Here is a 21,489-nt window from a genome sequence, read left to right on the forward strand (position 1 = left end):
TAGGCCCTGTTTGGGGCCGCGTATGCTCAGCTTCTGAGCGGAATAAGCAAGTAATCCCGCACAAACGGCCCGCGATCAGTGTCCAGTCGCGAACGCGCTTCCGCGATCTCCCGTCGCCCGCAGCGTATCCGAAAAAGCGAGCCTTACCCCGCGTTTCCGAAATCGTGTTGGCTTTTCCTCTCCATGCCCCTCCCTCCCTCCCTCCCGACACCGTGCTCCCGTTCGCTCCCTCCCCGGCGCCGCCTGCCATCCCCCAACGCCTGCTCGCCCGGCCCTCCCTCCTCTCTCTAGATCCGCCGCCGCCTCCCATTCCCCAACCCCTGCTCGCCTCCCATTCCCTCCCCTCGGTCGGATCTGAAGGAAGGGCCTCCCATCCACCTCCACCGGTGCTCCAGCCAGGGCGTCGTCATCCCTCCCCTCCGCCTCCGCCGAATCTCCAGCAGGGCGCCGTCATCCCTCCCCTCCCCCTCCGCAGAGGACCAGTCTGGGCGTCGATGCTCCTCCCCAGGCGCGGCCTTCCCTCTCCTTCCGCCGGTGCTCCAGCTTGCTTCGGATCTGCAGGCCTGCTCCGGATCGACCAGCCTAGGCGTCGGTGCTCCTCCCCAGGCGCGGCCTTCCTTCCCCTTCCGCCGGAGCTCCAGCCTGCTCTAGACGTCGGTGCTCCTCCCCAGGCGCGGCCTTCCCTGCTCCGGATCCGCCGGTGCGCCAGCCTGCTCCGAATCCAGCAAGGGCTCCATCCCCACTGTCGGCTGCCGCTCCGGATCTCCGACCTCGAAGACCTCCACTGCCTGCTGCCGCTTCATCCCCACCACCGGCTGCTGTCCAGCAAGGTGAGCACGCAACACTGGTGTCCTTGCTTTCACTTGTCTGAAAATGCATACTGCTAGTGCCAATGCTTGCTGAAAATGCATCATTTGTCTGAAACTATGGCTCAATGCTTGTTGTGTAATTTGGTTCTGTGTTGCTTGGATTAAACAATGGGCGCGGCACGGTGGTGATTCTGATTCAATAGAGGAATGAAAGGTTGCACGAGCAGTTGCTACTTCTACTGCTGCTAGCTGTATTATTCAGGATAGTGAGCTGATGAACCACTGACAACTGATCATTTTTTATTTCCAGCGTAGTAGTGCTTTGTGCTTAACAAATCCTTGCAGACTCTGCACCTGTGTGCCTGTGCATCCAGGGCAGCTAAGCTAGCTGCTTCCAGGCAGCTGCAGTGGCTGCCGAGTGCTTAGGATCACTCGATCGATTTGCAACGGGCTCTGACAAATTGCAATCGTCCTTGCTTTCACTTGTCTGACAAATTGCACCTGTGTGACAAATATTGAGCACTGCAATTTATATTAGTCCTTGCTTTCACTTGTCTGAAAATGCATACTGCTAGTACCGAGTGCTTAGGATCACTTCGATCTGGAGAACACTGACCTTGTAATTTATATCAGTCCATACTGCTAGTGCTCTGTTTGTTGTCTGCTCTGTTTGCAAAATACAGTTTGGTTCTGTAGGATTGCAGTGCTCTGTTTCATGCTCAGTTTGGTTCCAAAGTACAAGATGTTTAATTAGGCAGTTGTGTTTTATAGATGGAAAAAGCATCAAAACCTCAAGCAAAATGGGATACTTTTGTCGCCAAAGTTTTCAATGAAATATGCGTAGAAGAAGTGCTTGCCCATAACAGGCCACACAATTGCTTGAATAGTGTGGGTTATGCTAATTTGGTGAAGAAGTTCTTTGAGCGAACAAAGAGGCCATATGACAAAGAGCAAATGAAGAACAGATGGGATGTACTGAAGAAGAAATATGCACAGTGGAAGACCTTGAACATGAGAGCCACTGGGTTGGGAAGGGATCCTGTGACCGGATGTATTTCTGCCAGTGATGAATGGTGGACAGAACAAAATGCGGTGAGTAGTTAAGATGTCATCTTTTGTATTTTAGTACTCAACGGCATGTCATCCTCTAATTGTTATCATTTAATGTTTCAGGCTATGCCAGGATGTATAAGTTTCAAAACTGCAGTTCTTGAGCACGAGGAAATGATGCGGATAATGTTTGATGCTATCAGTGTGACTAATGAGACATCCTATGTTCCTGGAAGTGGTCCTGACGATGGAGAGGGTGAGGAGCATGAGGCCGGTCATGGTGATGGTGATAGTGAGAGAGTCGAAGGGAGAGGTTCACCACATGTCACACCAAATGCTAACAAAAGGCCAGCTGAAGGTTCCCCCTCTGGAAAGAAAAAGAAGACATATAGAGATCAACTTATGAAGAGGTTGGTCGACACATATGAGAAGAAGGCCCAAAGTAGTAAAAATTCAGCAACTTCTCACGCGGTTGATCATGTTAGAGATGAGATTGGGGCTATGTTGGAGCAAGTCATTAACGATGGTGCTGAAGAAGGGAGTGATGAACACTACTATGCCACCCAATTGCTTAAGAAAAAGGAAAACCGTGATGTGTTCGTTACTTTGAAGACACTGAATGGGAGGCTTAATTGGCTGAGGCGGGCATGGGAGGACCGGAAAATTTAGTGTTGTTATGTAGTAGTAAAATAAATTGTTCAGTTCCAGACATTATTTGATGAAAATTTAGTGTTGTAATGGGTACATTATTTGATGATTTATGTCATGACTTTGCTTGTGCGAATAATTATTTCTGTGTATATGCTTCCTCTGTTCCTTTGCTCATGCTTCATAATGTGTACCTATTTTAGGTGCTGAAATCAATATGAGCATCTCCAGTGATGAGGATGCAAGTCAGGATGAATCGGGTACTGATGAGGATTTCATGGTTGCATATATTGCAATGGAATTGATGGGGTCAACAAGCAGTGTTGCAAAGAACAAGGAGGTGGTTCCGGATGTACCAGTCATGACAGGGATACAATGGGTTGAAATCCAACTAAATGATAGAGTGCGGTGCTATAACATGTTTAGAATGACAAGGTCAATGTTCCATCGCCTTCATCGGACTTTGGTTCAGAATTATGGCTTGAGATCAACTAATGATATTTGTACCAAGGAAGCCTTAGGCTTGTTTTTGTGGACATGTGGTGCACCTCAATCGTTTAGACAAGTTGCAAATAGGTTTGGTCATTCTTTAGAAACTATCAGTAGAAAGTTTAGTGAGGTACTTGACTCAATTTGTAGACTGTCTATTGACATCATAAGACCTAAGGATCCACACTTTGGTACAGTTCATCCAAAACTGCAGCAAGCTAGGTTCTGGCCTCATTTCAACGATTGCATAGGCGCCATTGATGGTACACACATACCTGTAACTGTACCAAAAAGTGAACATGCAAAATACATTGGACGACATGGTTATGCTTCACAAAATGTCATGGCGGTTTGTGACTTCGATATGCGGTTCACATTTGTTGTCACGGGTTGGGCTGGATCTGCTCATGACACTCGGGTATTTTTGGATACTTTAGTCACCTACAAGGATAAATTTCCACATCCACCTGAAGGCAAGTATTACCTTGTTGATTCTGGGTGTCCTAATAGAAAAGGATATCTAGCACCTTACAAGGAACAAAGGTATCATGTGCCCGAATGGCAACATGGTCGTCATGCAGTGGGATCGAAGGAGGTGTTCAACTATGCTCATGCATCCCTCCGAAATGTGATTGAGCGGTTATTTGGAGTTCTCAAGATAAAGTGGCGCACTCTCTTGCAGTTACCTAGCTATCCAATTGAGAAGCAATCAAAGATTATCGTTGCTTGCATGGCTCTTCATAGTTTCATTAGAGACAATGCCATATATGATGAACATTTTGAAACCTATGTGGAAGACAGTAGTGGTGTTGGGTCCCAAGTTCCTTCAGCTGATGGTGGTGGTTCGGCGGATGATATGAATGTGTGCTTTCCGTGATGCTATTGCTAATACGTTGGTTGGGTGATTCATTATTAGAAACTTAAGTATTTTGTAGCAATTACATTACCCAAATGGATGTTATTTTCGACTATTATTGTACATTGCAACTTAATGGAGCCATATTGCTATCTGAAACTTTAAAAATATTCCCACCATTATCTTCACATCATTGTGACGAACCAAAAGAGGTATAATCAGCCGCAGGGGTACATAGGTCAATTTACATCCAGGACAGATAATCTACCAAAAATAATCAGGACAGCCAAACGCCCAGCTTATTTAGACAGCAGATTCTCCAGATCGTGGCTTATCAGATAAGCCTGCTCAGCTTATAAGCAAGACTCGGAAAAGCTAAAACAAACAGGGCCATAAGCTTGTGGCTGAAGGACTACTTGCTAGTTCGACGTGAGAGAAAAACGCAGGCAAGCCAAATACAGAACAGGCTGCGAGTATCATCAACCAACCAACGAAAAAGCCCGCGATCGAAGTTAAGTTCCCGCGCAAACCCGGGAACCCGACACGAGAGAGAGCGGGGCCCACCTGCCAGAGCCGGGCCCGCGAACCCGGCCGCGGGGCTTTCCCCTTCCTCGTGTGCGTCTCCCTCGTCTCCGTCTCCTTCTCCGCACTCGACCGACCCCGACTAAAAACACTTTTGCGGACGGCCCCCTGCCCGTGCGCCCTATTCCCACCCGCCGCCACTCCCCACCCCCGCGGCGGCCCTCCCCCGATCCGACGGCTCCCGCGCGCGCCACGTCGCCGTCGTCTTCCTCCCCCACCCACTATTTACCCCAGCGCCCCGTCGCCCTCCCCTCACAACTTGCCCCCTTTCCCGTCCCGTCCCCTCGCTCGTCGCCGCGCGCGTGCTAGGGTTAGGGTTTCGCCGCATCCCGGCCGCTCCGCTTCGCTCCGCCCGCGTGGGGGTCGTTCCGGTGAGTGAGCTTCGCTTCGCTTCGCTCCTCATGTACTGCGCCCCTGCTTGATTCCTTCCTTCCTGTTGCTAGGAGGCAGTGGATTGGGGGCTAGGGTTTTAACTGCTTTGGCTTTGTTGCGGTGTTTTCTTTTTGGCTCGGCGGCGTAGGTGGGAGAGGCCATGGCGATCGTGAGGACCGGAGCCGGCGTCCGGCTCCCCAGGCTTGACGGCGGCGAGGAGGCCTCGCCGGATGCCACGGAGGACGATGAGGAGGAGGAGTCGCGGGCCACGCCGTCGCAGGAGTCCGAGGCCGACGGCTTCTCCGCCGGCGGCGAGGACGACGACGACGACGACGAGGACAACGGTGGTGGCGGCGGAGGGAGGAGCCAGAGGAGGTGGAGGAGGAAGAGGAAGAGGAGGATGAGCCCGAGGAAGAGGAAGAGGACGAGGGGGACTCAGGGATGGGCTCCGACGAGCTGGACTGTCGCGGAGCTCGGCGAGCCTGGCGCGGAGATGTGCCAGGTCGGGGACCAGAGCGTGGCCGTGCCGCTGGAGCTCTATGACCTCACCGGCCTCGGCGATGTGCTCTCGCTCGATGCCTGGAACACCCTGCTCAGCGAGGACGAGCGGCTGCGCCTCGCCGCCTTGCTGCCCGACATGGACCAGGAGACCTTTGCGCGCACGCTCGTCGAGCTCCTCGCGGGGCAGAACTTCCACTTCGGGAGCCCCCTCACCGCCCTCTTCGAGCGCCTCAAGGGTGGGCTCTGCGACCCGAGGGTCAATCTGTACCGCCGCGGCACCCGCTTCGTGGAGCTGCGCAAGCATTACTACTGGCTGCAGAGCTACCACAACTCCATGGTACGGGGGCTCCGGGAGATCAAGGATTGCTGGAAGGGCCGCGCGGGATACAGCCTTGATGAGAGGCTGAGGATGTTGGACACGTTGAAGGCACAGAAGCAGCAGCAGCAGCAGCAAAGAAAAGCTCTAGATTCGGCGAGGCGGGCTGGATCGGAGACTGATTCCGAGAGCAGGGGGTCTGGGGAACAGGTCTTAGCTCGGCTTCAAGCATGATAAGAGTGGACAGAAGAAGGCAGGGAAGTTAGTGAAGGAGAAGTCGAAGGGGCTGCTGCGAGTGGGCTACGCCGAAAGGAGTGGATGAGGAGTACATGGGAGGGATTCTGGCCAGCGATGCTGTGGTGGCACTATCTGAGCTTTCTCGTCAAGATAATAATGCGTATGGGTATGATTCAGGCGCGCATAGAGGGAAGCATCACAGGAGCATAGACGGCCTTTACTCGGAGGACCTAGGATATGAAAGGGATTCAGTCAAGATCTCGGTTTCCAAGGCTGCTGCCCAAGCCAGTGAAGAAGAAGGAACTGGCTACGAACTATGATGGCAATCTGTATGGAAATAACTACAGTGATAACCATACTGCCTCTCCTTACTACTATGGCAGGAATCCCAGTGCTAATCAGGGAGTCACCTTAGCATCAGCATATGATCCTCCATATTTTGACACCAGAAGGAATGCAAGGTACTCAGAGAGAGACTGGGTACGAGGTGGAAAAGGTGTGCACACTAATAAAGCTCAAATGGGTGATGAGATGAACTGGCCATCTGGTACCCACTCTGGTAACTTAGATGACTGGCAGATGGGGCAGTCTGCAGGTGATTACAGGAGCAGGAAAGATCAAGCTGGTTATGGCCTGAAGGTTAAGTCCTATAAAAGTATTGAGCAACAGGTTAATGATGCCCTGTGTTGGTTCTGACCCTAGAAGCAAGATATCACAAGCGACGATGGCAGGTAAATCCAGTACACAACTAGATAGGACTGGCCAGGAAGCACTCCAGGAGCAATGCTGTATATGCTCAAAGTGAGGAGACAGAATCTGATTCATCGGAAAAGTTTGAAGACTGGCGGGGAAGTGCATTATCTCGAACGGAAGACAGAGCGTCACCATTCTGGGTATCATAGACCAGCACATGGTGTCAAAAAGTCAAACAAGCTTGCTAAAGTGGTCCAAAATGAACTATCCTACTGCTGATGCAGATTTAGAACCCTCCCAGAGCAAAGGATTCAAAGGGAAGGTTTCAGAGACTGGTTATTTACGTGATGTGGATGTGATGATGACAGAACAGATTAGTGATGTCATGAAACCTCCAGCAGCAAGTGGTGAAAGGAAACGGAAAGGGATGGCAAATCTGGACATGCATGTTTATGATAACTCCGATCTGCATGAAGTCAATGAAAATGCCAATGACTCGTCCAGGTTGGCGGAGAATGAAAGGCATTGCCAGTAGATCAGGCCATGCAGTCCAAGATTCTAATGGTGATTATGGTGGTACTGAAAGAGTCAGCTCCTAGCTCCAAAAAAGCAAAAGGAAGAAGTCGAAGTTCCTAGCCTGGATGAGCATGGTGAGCATTTGTCATCTGGCCCAAAGGTTGTTGAGAACATTGGTGGATCCAAGAAGAAAAGCAAAAAGAAGCTAGAGAGCAGCACCACAGATGCAGTTGTTATAGCAGAACCAGCTGCTACTGTACCCGAAAATAATGTGGCAACTGCAGAGCCTGAGAAGCCTGAGAAGGTTGAGAAGCCCAAGAAGAAGTATGTACCGATAACACCAACGATCCATACTGGTTTTTCGTTCTCTGTTGTACATCTGTTAACTGCCGTAAAGAAGGCTATGGTCACTCCTGCTGAGGGTACTCCAGCCACAGCGAAGCAACCAGATGGAGAGGAGGGTGAAAAATGGTTCAACAGTGAAGAACGCAGCAAAACACCTCACCAAGAACAAAGTACAACAGATCAAGCTGAACAGGTCCTTGAGGGTGCAAATGCCAGTGCTGCAGAACAAACTGTACCAATCAATGCACCGGCACTTACTGTTCAAGAGATTGTCAATCGAATTAGAGCAAATCCTGGAGATCCTAGGATACTTGAAACACAGGAGCCCCTCCAGGATTTAGTTCGAGGAGTATTGAAAGTACTTTCATCTAGAACAGCTCCTCTAGGTGCAAAGGGCTGGAAAGCATTAGTTGCCTATGAGAAGTCAAACAAAAGTTGGTTCTGGGTTGGTCCAGTACCTTCTGTTTCATCATATGATGGCCCCGATGAAGAAACTTCTGCTGAAGCATGGAGTATACCGCACAAGATGCTTGTTAAGTTGGTTGATGCATTTTCTAATTGGCTGAAAAGTGGTCAGGAAACCCTTAAGCAGATAGGTTCCCTTCCACCACCTCCACCACCAAATCCTGCAAACTTGGATTTGAAGGAAAGGTTCAAGGAGCTTAAAGCGCAGAAAAGTCTGAACACAATAAGCCCAAGCTCAGATGAAGCAAGGGCATATTTCCAGCGTGAGGAATTTTTGAGGTACTCAATACCTGATAGAGCATTTTTGCTATACTGCTGCTGATGGGGAGAAGTCTATAGTTGCTCCCTTGAGAAGAGGAGGTGGAAAGCCAACAGCGAAAGCGAGGGGTCACCCCATGCTCTTACCTGATCGACCGCCACATGTTACTATCCTCTGTCTTGTAAGGGATGCTGCGTCTAGGTTGCCTGCAATAACTGGAACTAGAGCCGATGTCTGCACACTACTCAGGGATTCACAATACCTAAACCATGAAGAAGCCAATAAAGAGGCTGCAATTAATCAAGTCGTCAGTGGAGCTCTCGATCGTTTGCATTATGAACGTGACCCTTGTGTGCTATATGATAATGACAAAAAATTGTGGACCTATCTGCACAGGGGCAGGGAGGAGGAAGATTTTGAGGATGATGGCACATCATCTACAAAGAAATGGAAGAGACCAAGGAGGGATATCTCTGATCTTGCAGAGCCATGGTGCAGCAAATGATGATATTGATGACGATGGCACCTGGCACCCCTTCAGCAAGCAATGCAAAAAAACAAAAGACAGACCATGGAGATACATTGTCAGGAGAAGCTAACGACGAGGGAAATCATCCAACTCAGAATCCATCTTCTGGTGGCCTGGAAGGTGATCCTGATCTTAATGCTGTTCCATCATCAAAAATTTATGAAGAATCAGGTGGAGTTGTTTACAATGATGCAACACCAGATGATGGTGGCTCGAATTCAATAGATGCAAAACCAGGCAGCAGGGCTGATGACAATACAGCAAGTTGGCAGTCACTCCCAGAACAGAATAAAACCAATACGGCGCTCTCTGAGAACACCAGCATGGATGCCACCCCACCATGAATAAGAACATATCACTGGTTCAATCAGCTAGAAATGTGTTGAAGGGTCAGCATAGGTAATTTCTGCAGAAACCATATTTCATCTGTGTCGTTCTTATTGCTACAGTTGGCTAGTATTAGGAGAATTTGTTTCATTCTTAGTGTTGTTTCTCTTTCCCTCTAAGCTGCAGTAATGTAAACTAGAAATGCTAAGATGGGTTTTCAGCACAGCTCAGTCTGTTTTATAGTGAAATTGTCATGTTATACTTTCTGTGGGATTATATTATCATCTTATAATTCTTCTATGTTTACTGCTTTCTTTGGACATGTGATTACCGTGTGGCCTGTGGTTACATTGTTTATAAATAGGCAACTTTCTTTCAGATGTTGATTACAGATTGTCGTTGAAAGAGGGAGACTATTCTATAACACTGCTTGAATTTTATGATTTCATACATGAAGTTAGCACCAAGGCAGTTTTCCTATGCCAGTAATATATATTTGGTGCCCAGCTGCGCAGGCCGTGCTTAGTTATAGTCAGGAATGCAGTAGCCCCACTACTTCATTTTAGGATATCTATATGCTTCTAATTCATCATATACTGTAGCTTGGAGCAGTTTCGGGGGCAGCTGACCATTGAGTCCTCATGTCCCAGTCAGATCATGTAGTTCCCTGCAAATAGATGTTTATGTATTTAAAATGATAATTACAAATAGCTCATGATACTAGATATCAGACGAGGAAACGCCTTTTCCATTAGCATCCATCCTCGTTTCAGTAAATATTCTGAATTTCTGATAACTGCACTTGTTTTCTAACCATTGGACAACACAAACCCTGCTGTCCCTTCATCCATGAACCCCATTGTGACGGCTACTTCGTTGTTTTGCAGGATAGAAGACGGCATTCATTTTCTTGTTGCTATTATACATATATGCACCTGGGACACCATAGCAGAAACTGCTGTACGAGGCCTTGACTCCGCCAAAACCGATCTTTTGTAGTTGAGATAGCTTGTACATTCTTGCCATAATTTAAATGGGCTCCTGTAGTTTACCTTTTTTTCCCTAGTGTGCTGCTGCAGCAGCAGGTGTGACACACTTCTAATCTTAAAGTTATTAGGCATTTTATGTGGTATGTGTGTTAATGTTTGGATGAAATGAAATGGCGCTGTCGATAATGGATGATTTCTTCCGTTTAGAGGCTGCTGCTACCGTGAATTCTGGTGTCTGATGCTTTGTTACGAATGCTGCCTGCTATGTCCTACAGCGGGCAGTGTCCAGCCAAGCGGCCACAGCCGTCTGATGAGTGTGGTTTGACACACTGCACCAGTAATGGTATAAGTCAGTTGCGCTAGCTCTAAGCCACCCTCTCCAACAGTGCTTGCTCTTAGCAATGACTCATGGTATGATTAGTGACACTCTCGCATAATCTTAGAAATACGTGTATGAGCCTAGCTCTTGATCCAGAGCTAGTTTCTCTCTCTCTAATATTAAAATATGAAAAAAAAATGTTAAGAGCTAACTTATGAGTCAGTCATTGCGGGTATAGATGTGTAAAGGTCAATAACGGCTAACAGGTGCTAGTGTAATAAATAAATCGTGATTAAGTTTACAGTTATGTATAAAAGGTCAATGTAGCATTTATACGTTTCACCATTCACACTTTTTTTTGTTAGTATCACGGCAACCATACTACTGTATTGACTAACGCCATCTGGTACTAACACGTATCCTAAAACAAGAGTTGGACAAATAACTGACGAATCATGAGGACAGACAGACACTAGGGCTTTAGGGCAGGCTGACTACACCTGGTGGACACCAGCATATATATTACAACAGATTCAATGATGCGATAGCAGGTATATATGACTCACTGTACAAGTAGACCACCCTAAGAACAAACAAGCATCAACCAAACAAAACAGCAGTTAACCAATACCACTATCAACACCAATGTGGAAAAGGTAATCTAAACACATGCCTTTCTTCTTCCTCCTTTTCTTTTTACAAGCTTTTGGTAAATCTAATTTCTTCCTATGAGAGGAATTCTTGAATCCATGACTGTTGGTTCCTGTGCCGCCTCTGACAAATGTCTTGTGTCTCCATTTGCCTGCTTCCAGCTCCCCCTCGACTCCCGGAACGACTTGAGAAGTTCGTCGTAGTCTGGTGTTCGCAGCTCCTCTATTGACTCCACACTTGGCAGGTCGATCTGCCTTCTCCTTGGCGTCGAACACGATGGTTCATCCACCTGTTGAATTTCAAGGTGCAGTGGCGATTTCATCAGTCAGAGACATGCATTCTATGGACTACCTGTTAGCTTTTCATGACTGCTCACCAGATACTCTTCCTCAAGGCATTTCCCAGCGTTTTGCACTGATCTCCACAACCTTGTGGTGATGCTCCCCCTTCAGCTCCCTCATTTCCCCATGGCACTGGCGTAAGAATCGCACCAATGTTTGTGCACATGCGTCATGGTCAAGCTTCAGCGAGCCTGAGATGCCAGGAATATGTTCGTAAGGAAAAGGGAAGTTGTTCAATGCTATGCTATGCACTTAGGTGAGGCCAAGTTTCAGAGTGTGGTCTTACTGTCAATTGAAGAAAGGAGAGCCTTGTTTGCAACATCTATATCTTCAAGAGTTGACGATGCCGCAGATGACAATTTGGAACGCAGTACTTGGTTGGCCTCTGTTCCGGTCCTGTTCATACACACAAGCACTTCAGCACATACTCGGTCGCCTACCATTCATTTCAACAGAGAATTTTTTTATTGCCCATGTCAATTCCCTATTCTGATACCTGACTATAGAATCTACAGATTCCACATTTCCTTTGCCAAGGCTGAATAGAGAATCCTCCGCACTTCTTCCATTGTTGTGCACCCATGGTAGTCTTCGCCTTGCTGCAATAATTTCCAAGTGAAGGTCAAATTTCAGAACATCCACGTTTTGGACCAGAAGGAACCACCATCACATGAATACACGATGCTGTACTGAGTACTGACCATTCTACAAGCACTTCGGCCAAGCAAGACCTTCCACTGTCAACTGCAGTGGTATCCTCGATATAATTCTTCTCGGTTTCTTCCATATAAAAGCCCCACTTTTCCCGCACGGATGAGGTAAAGTCCTGGGCCGTCGAAATTTCTTTCTGCAGGTGACTTGTTCTGTTTACAGCAGCTCTCTCGAAGGCTACCTACCTGCTGTTTGGACCTGCAATACATGCTCATGATGAACAGTGTGTAGCAGTGGTGTGATAGTTCAGGTCATCTATCCTTGAGAACATTACTTCTTTTTATAGCACATCATTTACTTGATTATATTAATCAGATGGGTACAAAACAAAGTCTAAACTGCTGAAAGAATTGAAAATCCTTACCAGCTTCTTCTTCCGTGCATTGGAACTTGCAAGCATCTCCGCCACCTTCTCTAGAAGTTGTTTTTCTTCATTAGCTGCACACTCCTGTTAAAAATAATAAATTATGCTATGTTGTGAGATCATAACATACAGTGAACTGCATAAAGTTTGTGCAATAAGCACCTCAAATTTCTTTTCAAGGTCAACAAGTTGTTGATCTTGCACGCTTTTGTGTGTCTTCCAAAATACTGGTGAGCTTAGATGCATGAACATCTAGCGAGTGGAAGAAACCAGCAGTGATCTTTGAGATGGACCGTGATGCTTCCACAGCTCTCAGGTGTCCCTGCATCCCAACAACAAAAGTTACAACACAAAGCAGCTTAGGAGAACAGCAAATGATTTTATGCTTCGACAAGATGCAGACCTCCCTCTGCTTCTTTGCAAAATGGGCTAGTCTCTCTTCTTGTTTCGATAGGCTGCACTGAAGCTCATTTAACAAGTTATCTGCTTCCGAAGCAATTCCTCCAAAACACTTCAAATAGAAATAAACAATCAGAAATGTTGCAAAATCCAGCTGCATTCACATTAGGCCAACTGAATTGAACTTACTTTCTCAAGGGCTGATGTATGTGATTGTATTTGTGAATTTAATCTCTCAAATGTTGTCCTGCGAATTCATGTCAATTTCACCTGCCTAAATCATCCAAAGCAGTGATACCGGAACCATGCAAGACTTTGAGCTTTTGTACACTCTCTCTTAGCCCTTGTGCAGCCTAAACATGGATAACTGATGCATATCAATAAATACTCTCGCATAGCATTTCAGAACAAAACTAAGCAAGGCCGTGAGAAACATAAGAGACTGAATTACCTTCATCTTTTGAAGACACAAAGGATTGCATATCATGTTCCATTTCATTAAGGTGGTCCTCCTGTTGCATGACAGAACTGGATACAGTTTTATGCAAGGCATCCAGCTGATGGGTCAGTTGAGATCCTAAATCTCTGCACTATCGACCTGTTCCCATCTTCTATCCTGTCTTTGCGCTCTGCAAGTAGTGAAGAATAGTGCCCACTGAAGTGAGACCAAGTCCATAACAGTCACAAAAAAGGGGTGATCCGGTTAAGATCCCTGGTATTAGGAAAAATAGTTAAGATCCCTAACCTATTTTGGAGAATAACCCAGAAACATCTGCTGCTGCATTTTCTAACTCCGCACGAAGCTTATATGCACAATCCACTAGTGATTTTTCTGTGGAGAAAACCGAAGTACTTGTTACTGAATGAATGGCAAAACCAATAAACAGGCATAGGACTGATTAATCGAAACCAAGCATTGAGGAACCAAGAAACCCCTGAAAGGTTATAAATTTTATATCAACTGAATATTTAAGTTTACAAAAAAGAACACAGAAAAATGTGCAGAATATGATAAGCCTCAAGTCTTGCATGAATTAGAGCACTCCCAATGCAAGAAACTATTAACAGTTTCTATAGCCTAGGACATTGTACCAAGAAACTATCATACACAGTGCAACATTTTCTACAATATAGGACATAAGTAGTGATAGAAACTATGTTTGCTCTCCCAATGGACTACGAGTAGTGTCTTGTCCATCGATAACTGTGAAGACCCAGTTTCTTACTTAGACTTGGTTTCTTGGGTTTTTCTTCTCTCTCCTCATTAAATCATTTGCCACATCAGCAAATTGTCTACATGACAGTGCAATTAATATCTATAAAAACTATCATAGTTTCCTGCACTTTGAGTGCCCTTAGTGATCACAACAAACCTGATTTCAGAAGGTTAAATATGACATATTCCTTTTCTTTAATAGTAGACTTTGCTTCATTGTATTTTTCTTCTAGATCATGCAGAGCACTCTTGGTGTCCTCCAGATCTTTCTACAATCAAGAGACAAGACTGAAGTGATAAGTAACAAATTTGCTAAGACTGTAAAACCAGATGACTCAGACTGGAAGGATACCTGAGTTTTTCCAAGTTTTTCACCCAACTCTGCACTCAGACGTTGTTCAGCATCATAAAGCTCTTTTAGTTCAACCAATTGCTGATCACAGATTTGGCAAAAAAAAAATTACATCTCAGCCATTAATAACACAATCATTTTTTTTCAAATGCTTAAGGCAACTAACCTTATCCCTAGCCTCCAGATCAGCTCCCAGTCGTTCAATTTTCTCTGTCATGGCCTAAGTGACAAAGATAATTTGAAAAAGATGAGACGATGATACACAAAATAAATCTAGGTTCAGTTTATCTGAACAAAACCAAATATGGGTTTATTGGAAAATCAAGATAAACCTTTTTCTCAGCTTCTTCTTGGAGGTAGCGCTCTCTTGGAATATAGATACCATTCTTCTCTCTTGCAGCAAACACCTCTGGAGACATACAGGAGACCGGATGAATACAAGATGTATGATCCTTATCATTCCAAGTTACAAAAATTAGCAAGAAGAACCTTGTTTGAGGCGGTCAATTTCATAGTACAAGTCCTTAATCACAGCAGACTTCATCATCCTTTGATTTACCTGAATTTTACATCAGGCCAAGTTAGCCTACAGCAACCAATTGTGAACTTTGTACTGTCTAAAATAACCGAAACATCAGCATGACTGACTCATCCAAACAAATAAAAAAAGAATAAATAAAACCTCTGGCTTGTTCTTGATATTTTTTGCACGGTGTGCATAATCAAGTGTGCTCAATGTCTCTTCCAAGCAATATACTGAAGGTGATATTGTAGCAATAATGCAAGTCTTTGTTTTCCCTCCCAATGAATCTCTCAGCAACCTTGTGAGTTTACTATCTCTGAAACTAAAAAGATACACATAAATTGTCATTGAGCAATGTGTTACTAAAATCAAAGTTGTCAAGGGCCTTTCTTAGGGTTACCTGTATGGGACATGTCCAGAGTGCTCTACTAGAGCATTAATAACACGACCAAGCGTGAGCAAACTCTTGTTGATCTCTCCAGCCTCTCTCGCTCTGCCCTGCAATGTAAATTCAATGTTAAAGTACTTTATTCAATTTGAAAGATCAGAGAGAAGCATTTGATCTTTTTTTTATCTATAATTGGACATTTAGAAGTTACTCACATCTCTAGCACCTGAGCGTGATATATTTTCTGAACCAGCTAGATCGACAAGATTAAGCTTCCCAATTTTGATCATCTCCTCACCCTCATGAGTGAGTTCCTTAATGTGGATTGTGATTGAGAATATAGAGTGTGACCTACTACTTTGCTTGTTCAGCAATGTTTCTGCAGTACGCCTCTTTGCAGAACCCTTGTCAAGAATCTTGTAGATTTCGCCAGCTGAGTACACGACTTCTTCTTCAAGTCCTCTCACAAAAACAAACCCCTTTCCATCTTCCATAAGGGCAATAGGTTTTTTCGTCTTGTCTTCAGGAACAGGGAATTTTGGTTCTTCAGGTGCCAACAGATCAGTGATTTCTTCATTGTAAAGCTCAAGAAAGGTGACTTTCATGCTATACTCTGCGCACTGAGACTCGAGAATGTCAAAGATTTGCCTTACAGCCCTTGGGATAACACCAGCATCAGTTGGAAGTTCACCATTCTAGACATTGGAAGAACCAGTTAACAATTAAAATGCAGATCCAAGCTACACCTTCAGATTATATGCATAACAAAATATTTACCTTGGTCTTTCTAGTCCCACCTCCCTCCATTGTGTAAGTTTTTCCCGGTACCAGTTTGCCCATAAGCGAAAATAGTGCAATTATAACCTTCAAGGACCTCATTTACTATCGGCGAGATGGATTGTTCAAACAAATCTTTCTGCCTGGATGATGGGCCAAAAACCTACTCAAAACGAAATAGTTAACTAAATCTGAGTTAAAACACATGGACATGAAGTAAACAAGACTAGGTAAATTCGAAGTATCAAAGAAACAATCAAGTAACTGCTCAACAGAAAGTGACAGTTCAAGGTGAACTAATACCTTATCGAATGCAAATGTACGATCAATCTGCTTATTGGCAATAATTTGAGTGGCGGCAACTTCCCGGCGACGCTCATTGCACGAAATAACCACAGGAGTATTCGACTTTGTTTCTTCATCACTCAAGGGCCTGAACGAATGAAATCACACATTGTGATAACAAAAACAAAGTTAGAAGGAACTTTTAAGCTTGAACTACTGAGCCCTCTCCACCTGCATCTTAGAATGACTTGCACATTGACTCCTTTCTCCTTGTCACCTTTTGAGATGGTGTTACTATTGCTGTTTGTGCTGCCATTGGCCTCCCCGGATCTCAATTCTCTTCCAGACTTCTCAGTCGACCTTGGCAATGGCGATGGCGATGGCGATGGAGGGCAATTCTTCTTGTCCATCTCCAATTCCTCTGAACAGCAGCCCCGCCAATATCAAATTCTGCGTTGATCCTTAATTCTTGAAATGCAGTTTCCAAATCCTCCAACAGCTGAACTCAAAATAAAGACCGACAACTAGCAGCTGGCGTATCAGAATAAAAGACAGTCAATTGGATGTCGCCTAGATCAGACGAGCCGCATGAAGAGCCAAAGAAATGCGCCCGGCCACTAGGACCAAATGCAGAACAGACAACAGCATCGAGACAAACGCTATGCAGATGCAAATCTTGGAGAAACCCCCAATGAGATCTTCAATGGAGGAGACCGAAGCAAATTAAGATGCAATTGCAGCTGTTTAGCACATCAAAATGAGATCTTTCGCGCTCTACGGAAGGAAAAAAAAACATATGCCCAGAAGATTGGAATCCCAAACAGGTAATCAGAAACAAGGAGGCAACACGATATAAATAAAGAGACAATCTGCGAGCACTTCAGAAATCCAATCCAACAAGAGCGGATACTCGAAGAAAAAATGGTATCTGCGGCTGCTTACTTAGCTGCCGAAATCAAGCGGAAAAACCTCAGACAGACCATCAAAATGAGATCTTTCTCGCAGGAAGCCGCATCAAACCCACTCCACAAATATCAATACCAGAAGATAAAAAAGCAGTGGCTCTAGAAAACACAATCAGAGAGACGAATCAAGAAGCAGGGAGGGGAGTACTCACACTGTCCCCACTCCCACACGCAGGCAGACCACGGAATCCTAGCACTCAGCAATGCGATCCACAAACACCTGCTGGAGTAGGAGGAGTCTAGGACTAGGACTAGGACTAGGAGCAGGAGCAGTAGGTAGGGGGCAGCGGCCAGCGGCAATGGCGATGGCGAGATCCAGGGAGCAGGGCCCCCCTGAGCTGCAGCTCGGTGACTTCTAGAACAGCTCGTGGCCTCTATCAATGGCCTCCCTCTACCTTTTTCCCTTTTATCTTTGCTTTTGTTTGGAGGTAGCTCAATTCATATTACTGACCCGTAGGGCCGGACAAAATATTCACGGATCGTCTAAACGTGTGTTTAGTTCGTGAAATGAAAATTTTTAAGGTATATATTGGTGTGTCGGAAGAATATTGTGAGGGGTTTTTAGATATTAATAAAAAAACAAATTACAGAACTCATCAGAATACTACGAGACGAATCTAATGATACTAATTAATCGGTCATTAGCACATGTCGGGTTACTGTAGCACTTAAGGCTTTTCATGGACTAATTAGGCTTAAAAGATTCGTCTCACGATTTTGTCGAGAACTATACAATTAGTTTTTTTTCGTCTACATTTAGTACTCCATGTATGTGCCGCAAGATTCGATGTGACACTTTGGAGTGAAAAATTTTAGAAACTAAACAGGGCCTAACTCGCTCCACTCATGTTCAGCTCGGCTCGGCTCGTTATAATTTTTTCAGAAGTTGAACTGAAAGTCTAGCTCACTGTTTTAACGAGCCAGTTCGTGAACTCAAACGAGCTAAGGTCTATTAGCCTACGACCATAAATCCAAAAGATGATGATACTGACCTAGAAGTGTACACCTATTTCAATGATATGTAATCTTATTTTCAAGTTGTTTCATATGAATTTTGATTTTATAATTGTTGTGGCATTTAAATGTTGATTTATGGATTATTTTCTAGGGAGAAGATGATGCTGACATTGAATTTATGGACTTTTCTAAGTCTGTGGTGGCAAGCAACTAGTAAATATGTTAGAACTATATGGATCATGAATAGACCAGCTATGTTGCATGGTTGATATTTTTGATGAACCTAATATGTATTAATCATGTATGGTTGCATGATGTTGACGTCACCTTCTAAAATTATTGTGATATGAACATTATAAACATATGTGTCCTATTTTTTTTAGTAGCTCACGAACTAAAGCCAACTCAAGCTCGCGAGCTTCGCTAATGAACCAAGCTAAGTTGTTCATCTATCTCGTAATATTAACGAGCTGACCTGAGCTATCCCTCGGACTTAGGGGGTGTTTGGGACTGCTCCACAAACTCTGCTCCACAAACTCCACCGTGGAGCAGCTCCACAAAAAAACTGGAGTTTGTGGAGTACCTCTTTAGGTGCTCTCACAACTCCACCCTTTTTCCTGGAGCAGAGTGCATGGAGCTAAAACCGTTTGGCTAAAAAACATAGAGCAGAGCTGAAAAACGTGGAGCGGAGCAGTCCCAAACACGCCCTTAATATTAACGAGAACCGAGAGCTGGCTCTTTAGTCTATATCCAGCCCTACCGACGCTCTCGAGCTTTGTTTAAGCCGGCATGAGGGGCAAAAAAACAGCGCCCAGTAAGATTTGCTGTCGTTACAGTAAGATTTCGATTAATTTTAAGTTACTGTCTACTTCTACTGTTACAGATTTAATTGAAAATGCGCTATTAAAGGATTTTGGTTTCTTGCAGGCGGCGTTTTCTTTCTTTCTATTCACTTAAGCTCATTGCCTCGTGGTTACTGTAGCACTTAAGACTTTTCATGGACTAATTAGGCTTAAAAGATTCGTTTCGCGATTTTATCGAGAACTGTGCAATTAGTTTTTTTCGTCTACATTTAGTACTCCATGCATGTACCGCAAGATTCAATGTGACACTTTGGAGTGAAAATTTTTAGAAACTAAACAGGGCCTAACTCGCTCCACTCATGTTCAGCTCGGCTCGGCTTGTTATAATTTTTTTCAGAAGTTGAGCTGAAAGTCTAGCTTACTGTTTTAATGAGCCAGTTCGCGAACTCAAACGAGCTAAGGCCTATTAGCCTACGACCATAAATCCAAAAGATGATGATGCTGACCTAGAAGTGTACACCTATTTCAATGACATGTAATCTTATTTTTAAGTTGTTTCATATGAATTTTGATTTTATAATTGTTGTGGCATTTAAATGTTGATTTATGGATTATTTTTTTAGGGAGAAGATGATGCTGACATTGAATTTATAGACTTTTCTAAGTCTGTGGTGGCAAGCAACTAGTAAATATGCTAGAACTATATGGATCATAAATAGACCAACTATGTTGCATTGTTGATACTTTTGATAAACCTGATATGTATTAATCATGTATGGTTGCATGATGGTGACGTCGCCTTCTAAAATTATTGTGATATGAACATTATAAACATGTGTGTCCTATTTTTTAGTAGCTCATGAGCTAAACAAGCCAGCTCAAGCTCACAAGCTTCGCTAACAAGCCAAGCTGAGTTGTTCCTCTATCTCATAATATTAACGAGCTGAGCTGAGCTATACGTCTGACTCGTAATATTAACGAGAACCGAGAGCTGGCTCTTTAGTCTATATCCAGCCCTACCGACGCTCTCGAGCTTTGTTTAAGCCGGCATGAGGGGCAAAAAAAAAAAAAAAAACAGCGCCCAGTAAGATTTGCTGTCGTTACAGTAAGATTTCGATTAATTTTAAGTTACTCAGCCTGTTCGCTTGTTGGTTTCAGCCAGCCCAAACCAGCCAGCCAACAGTGTTTTCCTCTCACAACAGACCAGCACCAGCCAGCCCAAACCAGCCCAGAAACCAACCAGCGAACAGGCCGACTGTCTACTTCTACTGTTACAGATTTAATTGAAAATGCGCTGTTAAAGGATTTTGGTTTCTTGCAGGTGGCGTTTTCTTTCTTTCTATTCACTTAAGCTCATTGCCTCTGTTTTTCAAGCATGGGAGTGAGTGAGACATCAAAATAACAAAAACTGAAAATTGGGTAAGAATTGGTTGGAATCTCTAAATCATGACGGAACTGACGTTACTATTTGCATTTTTTTTTCTCACGGCCGGGATTCATCACTTTGTTTTTATCGCTCGATCGAGCAATTGTCTAGTACTCCGTATTATATTAGCGGTCCTTTTCGGTAGGTGTTGATTGGGTTTGATTATGGCGTTGAGTGCTAAGGAGATCTATCCAAATAATGTACGTGTCTTTTGTACTCTTTTGTTTATTGAATCACAGTGGAATAGATTAGTGTACCGACTCTTCCCAATGAGCTGTTAAGGATCAGTCTCAGCTTCGCTTTTGACCGGGTTTTGATGCGTTTGACCAGGCTAGTCAAGGAAATACCATCAAGCAGCTTACTTGTTAGATGGTGATTTATATTAAACAAAAACAGGCAAAAAAAATCTGTATTTGATTGATGCTGGAAAACCTGCATCCATGTTTAACTTATTCATATCAAGGTTACTGCTTTATCCCGTCAGGGGAAGAAAAGATGGTAAATTGACCAATTATATGGTACCAAGTCACGCTCAACGGTGGAAATGTAACATCAAGGTCCATGCCTTTTAGGTTTACCGAAAAGAACAAGTTCTCTGTTGATTTGACAGAAATGCAGGATTCATGGGTCCTTTTCAAGTCCCTACTACTGTTCTAGGCCAAATGGTTTTGTTTCTTTCCTTGACACTTTTTCAAAGTAATGACACAAAAGTAATTACTACTCAGTAGCTATACAGTAAAAAGAAGAAGAAGAACGTAACAAAAAAAAAGTTGAGGTAAAGCCACTCATCTCGTCTCTTGGCTCTTGAATGAATAATACCTTGATGGGCCCAAACTCCCAAGTGAAATACTGAAATGCTGCATCTTGAACAAGGTGCGCGCCTAAAAAAAAATAGTGCTGCTGTAGCTCACATTCTGATCAGCTGATGAAGTGATTTAGTAAACCCTAAAGCCTCCAGGATTTGTGCTAATCAGCATCCTCGCCGAGACGTGAATTTTATGTAGATGGAACTCTCTTGCCTTGATTTCC

At 44.4% G+C, this 21,489-nt stretch overlaps 2 protein-coding genes and 2 pseudogenes across 2 annotated transcripts; 3 read left to right on the forward strand and 1 right to left on the reverse strand.

Annotated features, from left to right (window-relative positions):
- The first annotated feature begins 494 nt into the window (after positions 1-494).
- LOC136510335 (L10-interacting MYB domain-containing protein-like) lies at positions 495-2,528 on the forward strand. The gene is made up of 3 exons (XM_066504822.1): positions 495-830; positions 1,581-1,901; positions 1,983-2,528. The coding sequence occupies exons 1-3, from the start codon at positions 495-497 to the stop codon at positions 2,526-2,528; spliced, it is 1,203 nt and encodes a 400-aa protein (XP_066360919.1).
- Positions 2,529-2,596: 68 nt separating this feature from the next.
- On the forward strand, positions 2,597-3,873 carry LOC136510336 (uncharacterized). The gene is made up of 2 exons (XM_066504823.1): positions 2,597-2,600; positions 2,711-3,873. Exons 1-2 carry the CDS (start codon positions 2,597-2,599, stop codon positions 3,871-3,873), a joined length of 1,167 nt encoding a protein of 388 aa, XP_066360920.1.
- A 707-nt stretch (positions 3,874-4,580) lies between these two features.
- On the forward strand, positions 4,581-10,209 carry LOC136511680 (uncharacterized; annotated as a pseudogene).
- Positions 10,210-10,822: 613 nt separating this feature from the next.
- Positions 10,823-17,687, reverse strand: LOC136512102 (kinesin-like protein KIN-5A; annotated as a pseudogene).
- Positions 17,688-21,489: the final 3,802 nt, after the last annotated feature.

This window comes from Miscanthus floridulus, chromosome 16 (assembly GCF_019320115.1).
Source record: "Miscanthus floridulus cultivar M001 chromosome 16, ASM1932011v1, whole genome shotgun sequence".
Taxonomy (NCBI): Eukaryota; Viridiplantae; Streptophyta; class Magnoliopsida; order Poales; family Poaceae; genus Miscanthus; species Miscanthus floridulus.

Excerpts from the sequence above, each read along its gene's own strand:
- LOC136510335 (XM_066504822.1), top strand. The coding sequence starts at position 495 with ATGCTCCTCCCCAGGCGCGGCCTTCCCTCTCCTTCCGCCGGTGCTCCA. Across the intron at positions 831-1,580 it reads ACCGGCTGCTGTCCAGCAAG|ATGGAAAAAGCATCAAAACC; the intron begins GTGAGCACGCAA and ends TGTGTTTTATAG. Across the intron at positions 1,902-1,982 it reads GGTGGACAGAACAAAATGCG|GCTATGCCAGGATGTATAAG; the intron begins GTGAGTAGTTAA and ends TTAATGTTTCAG.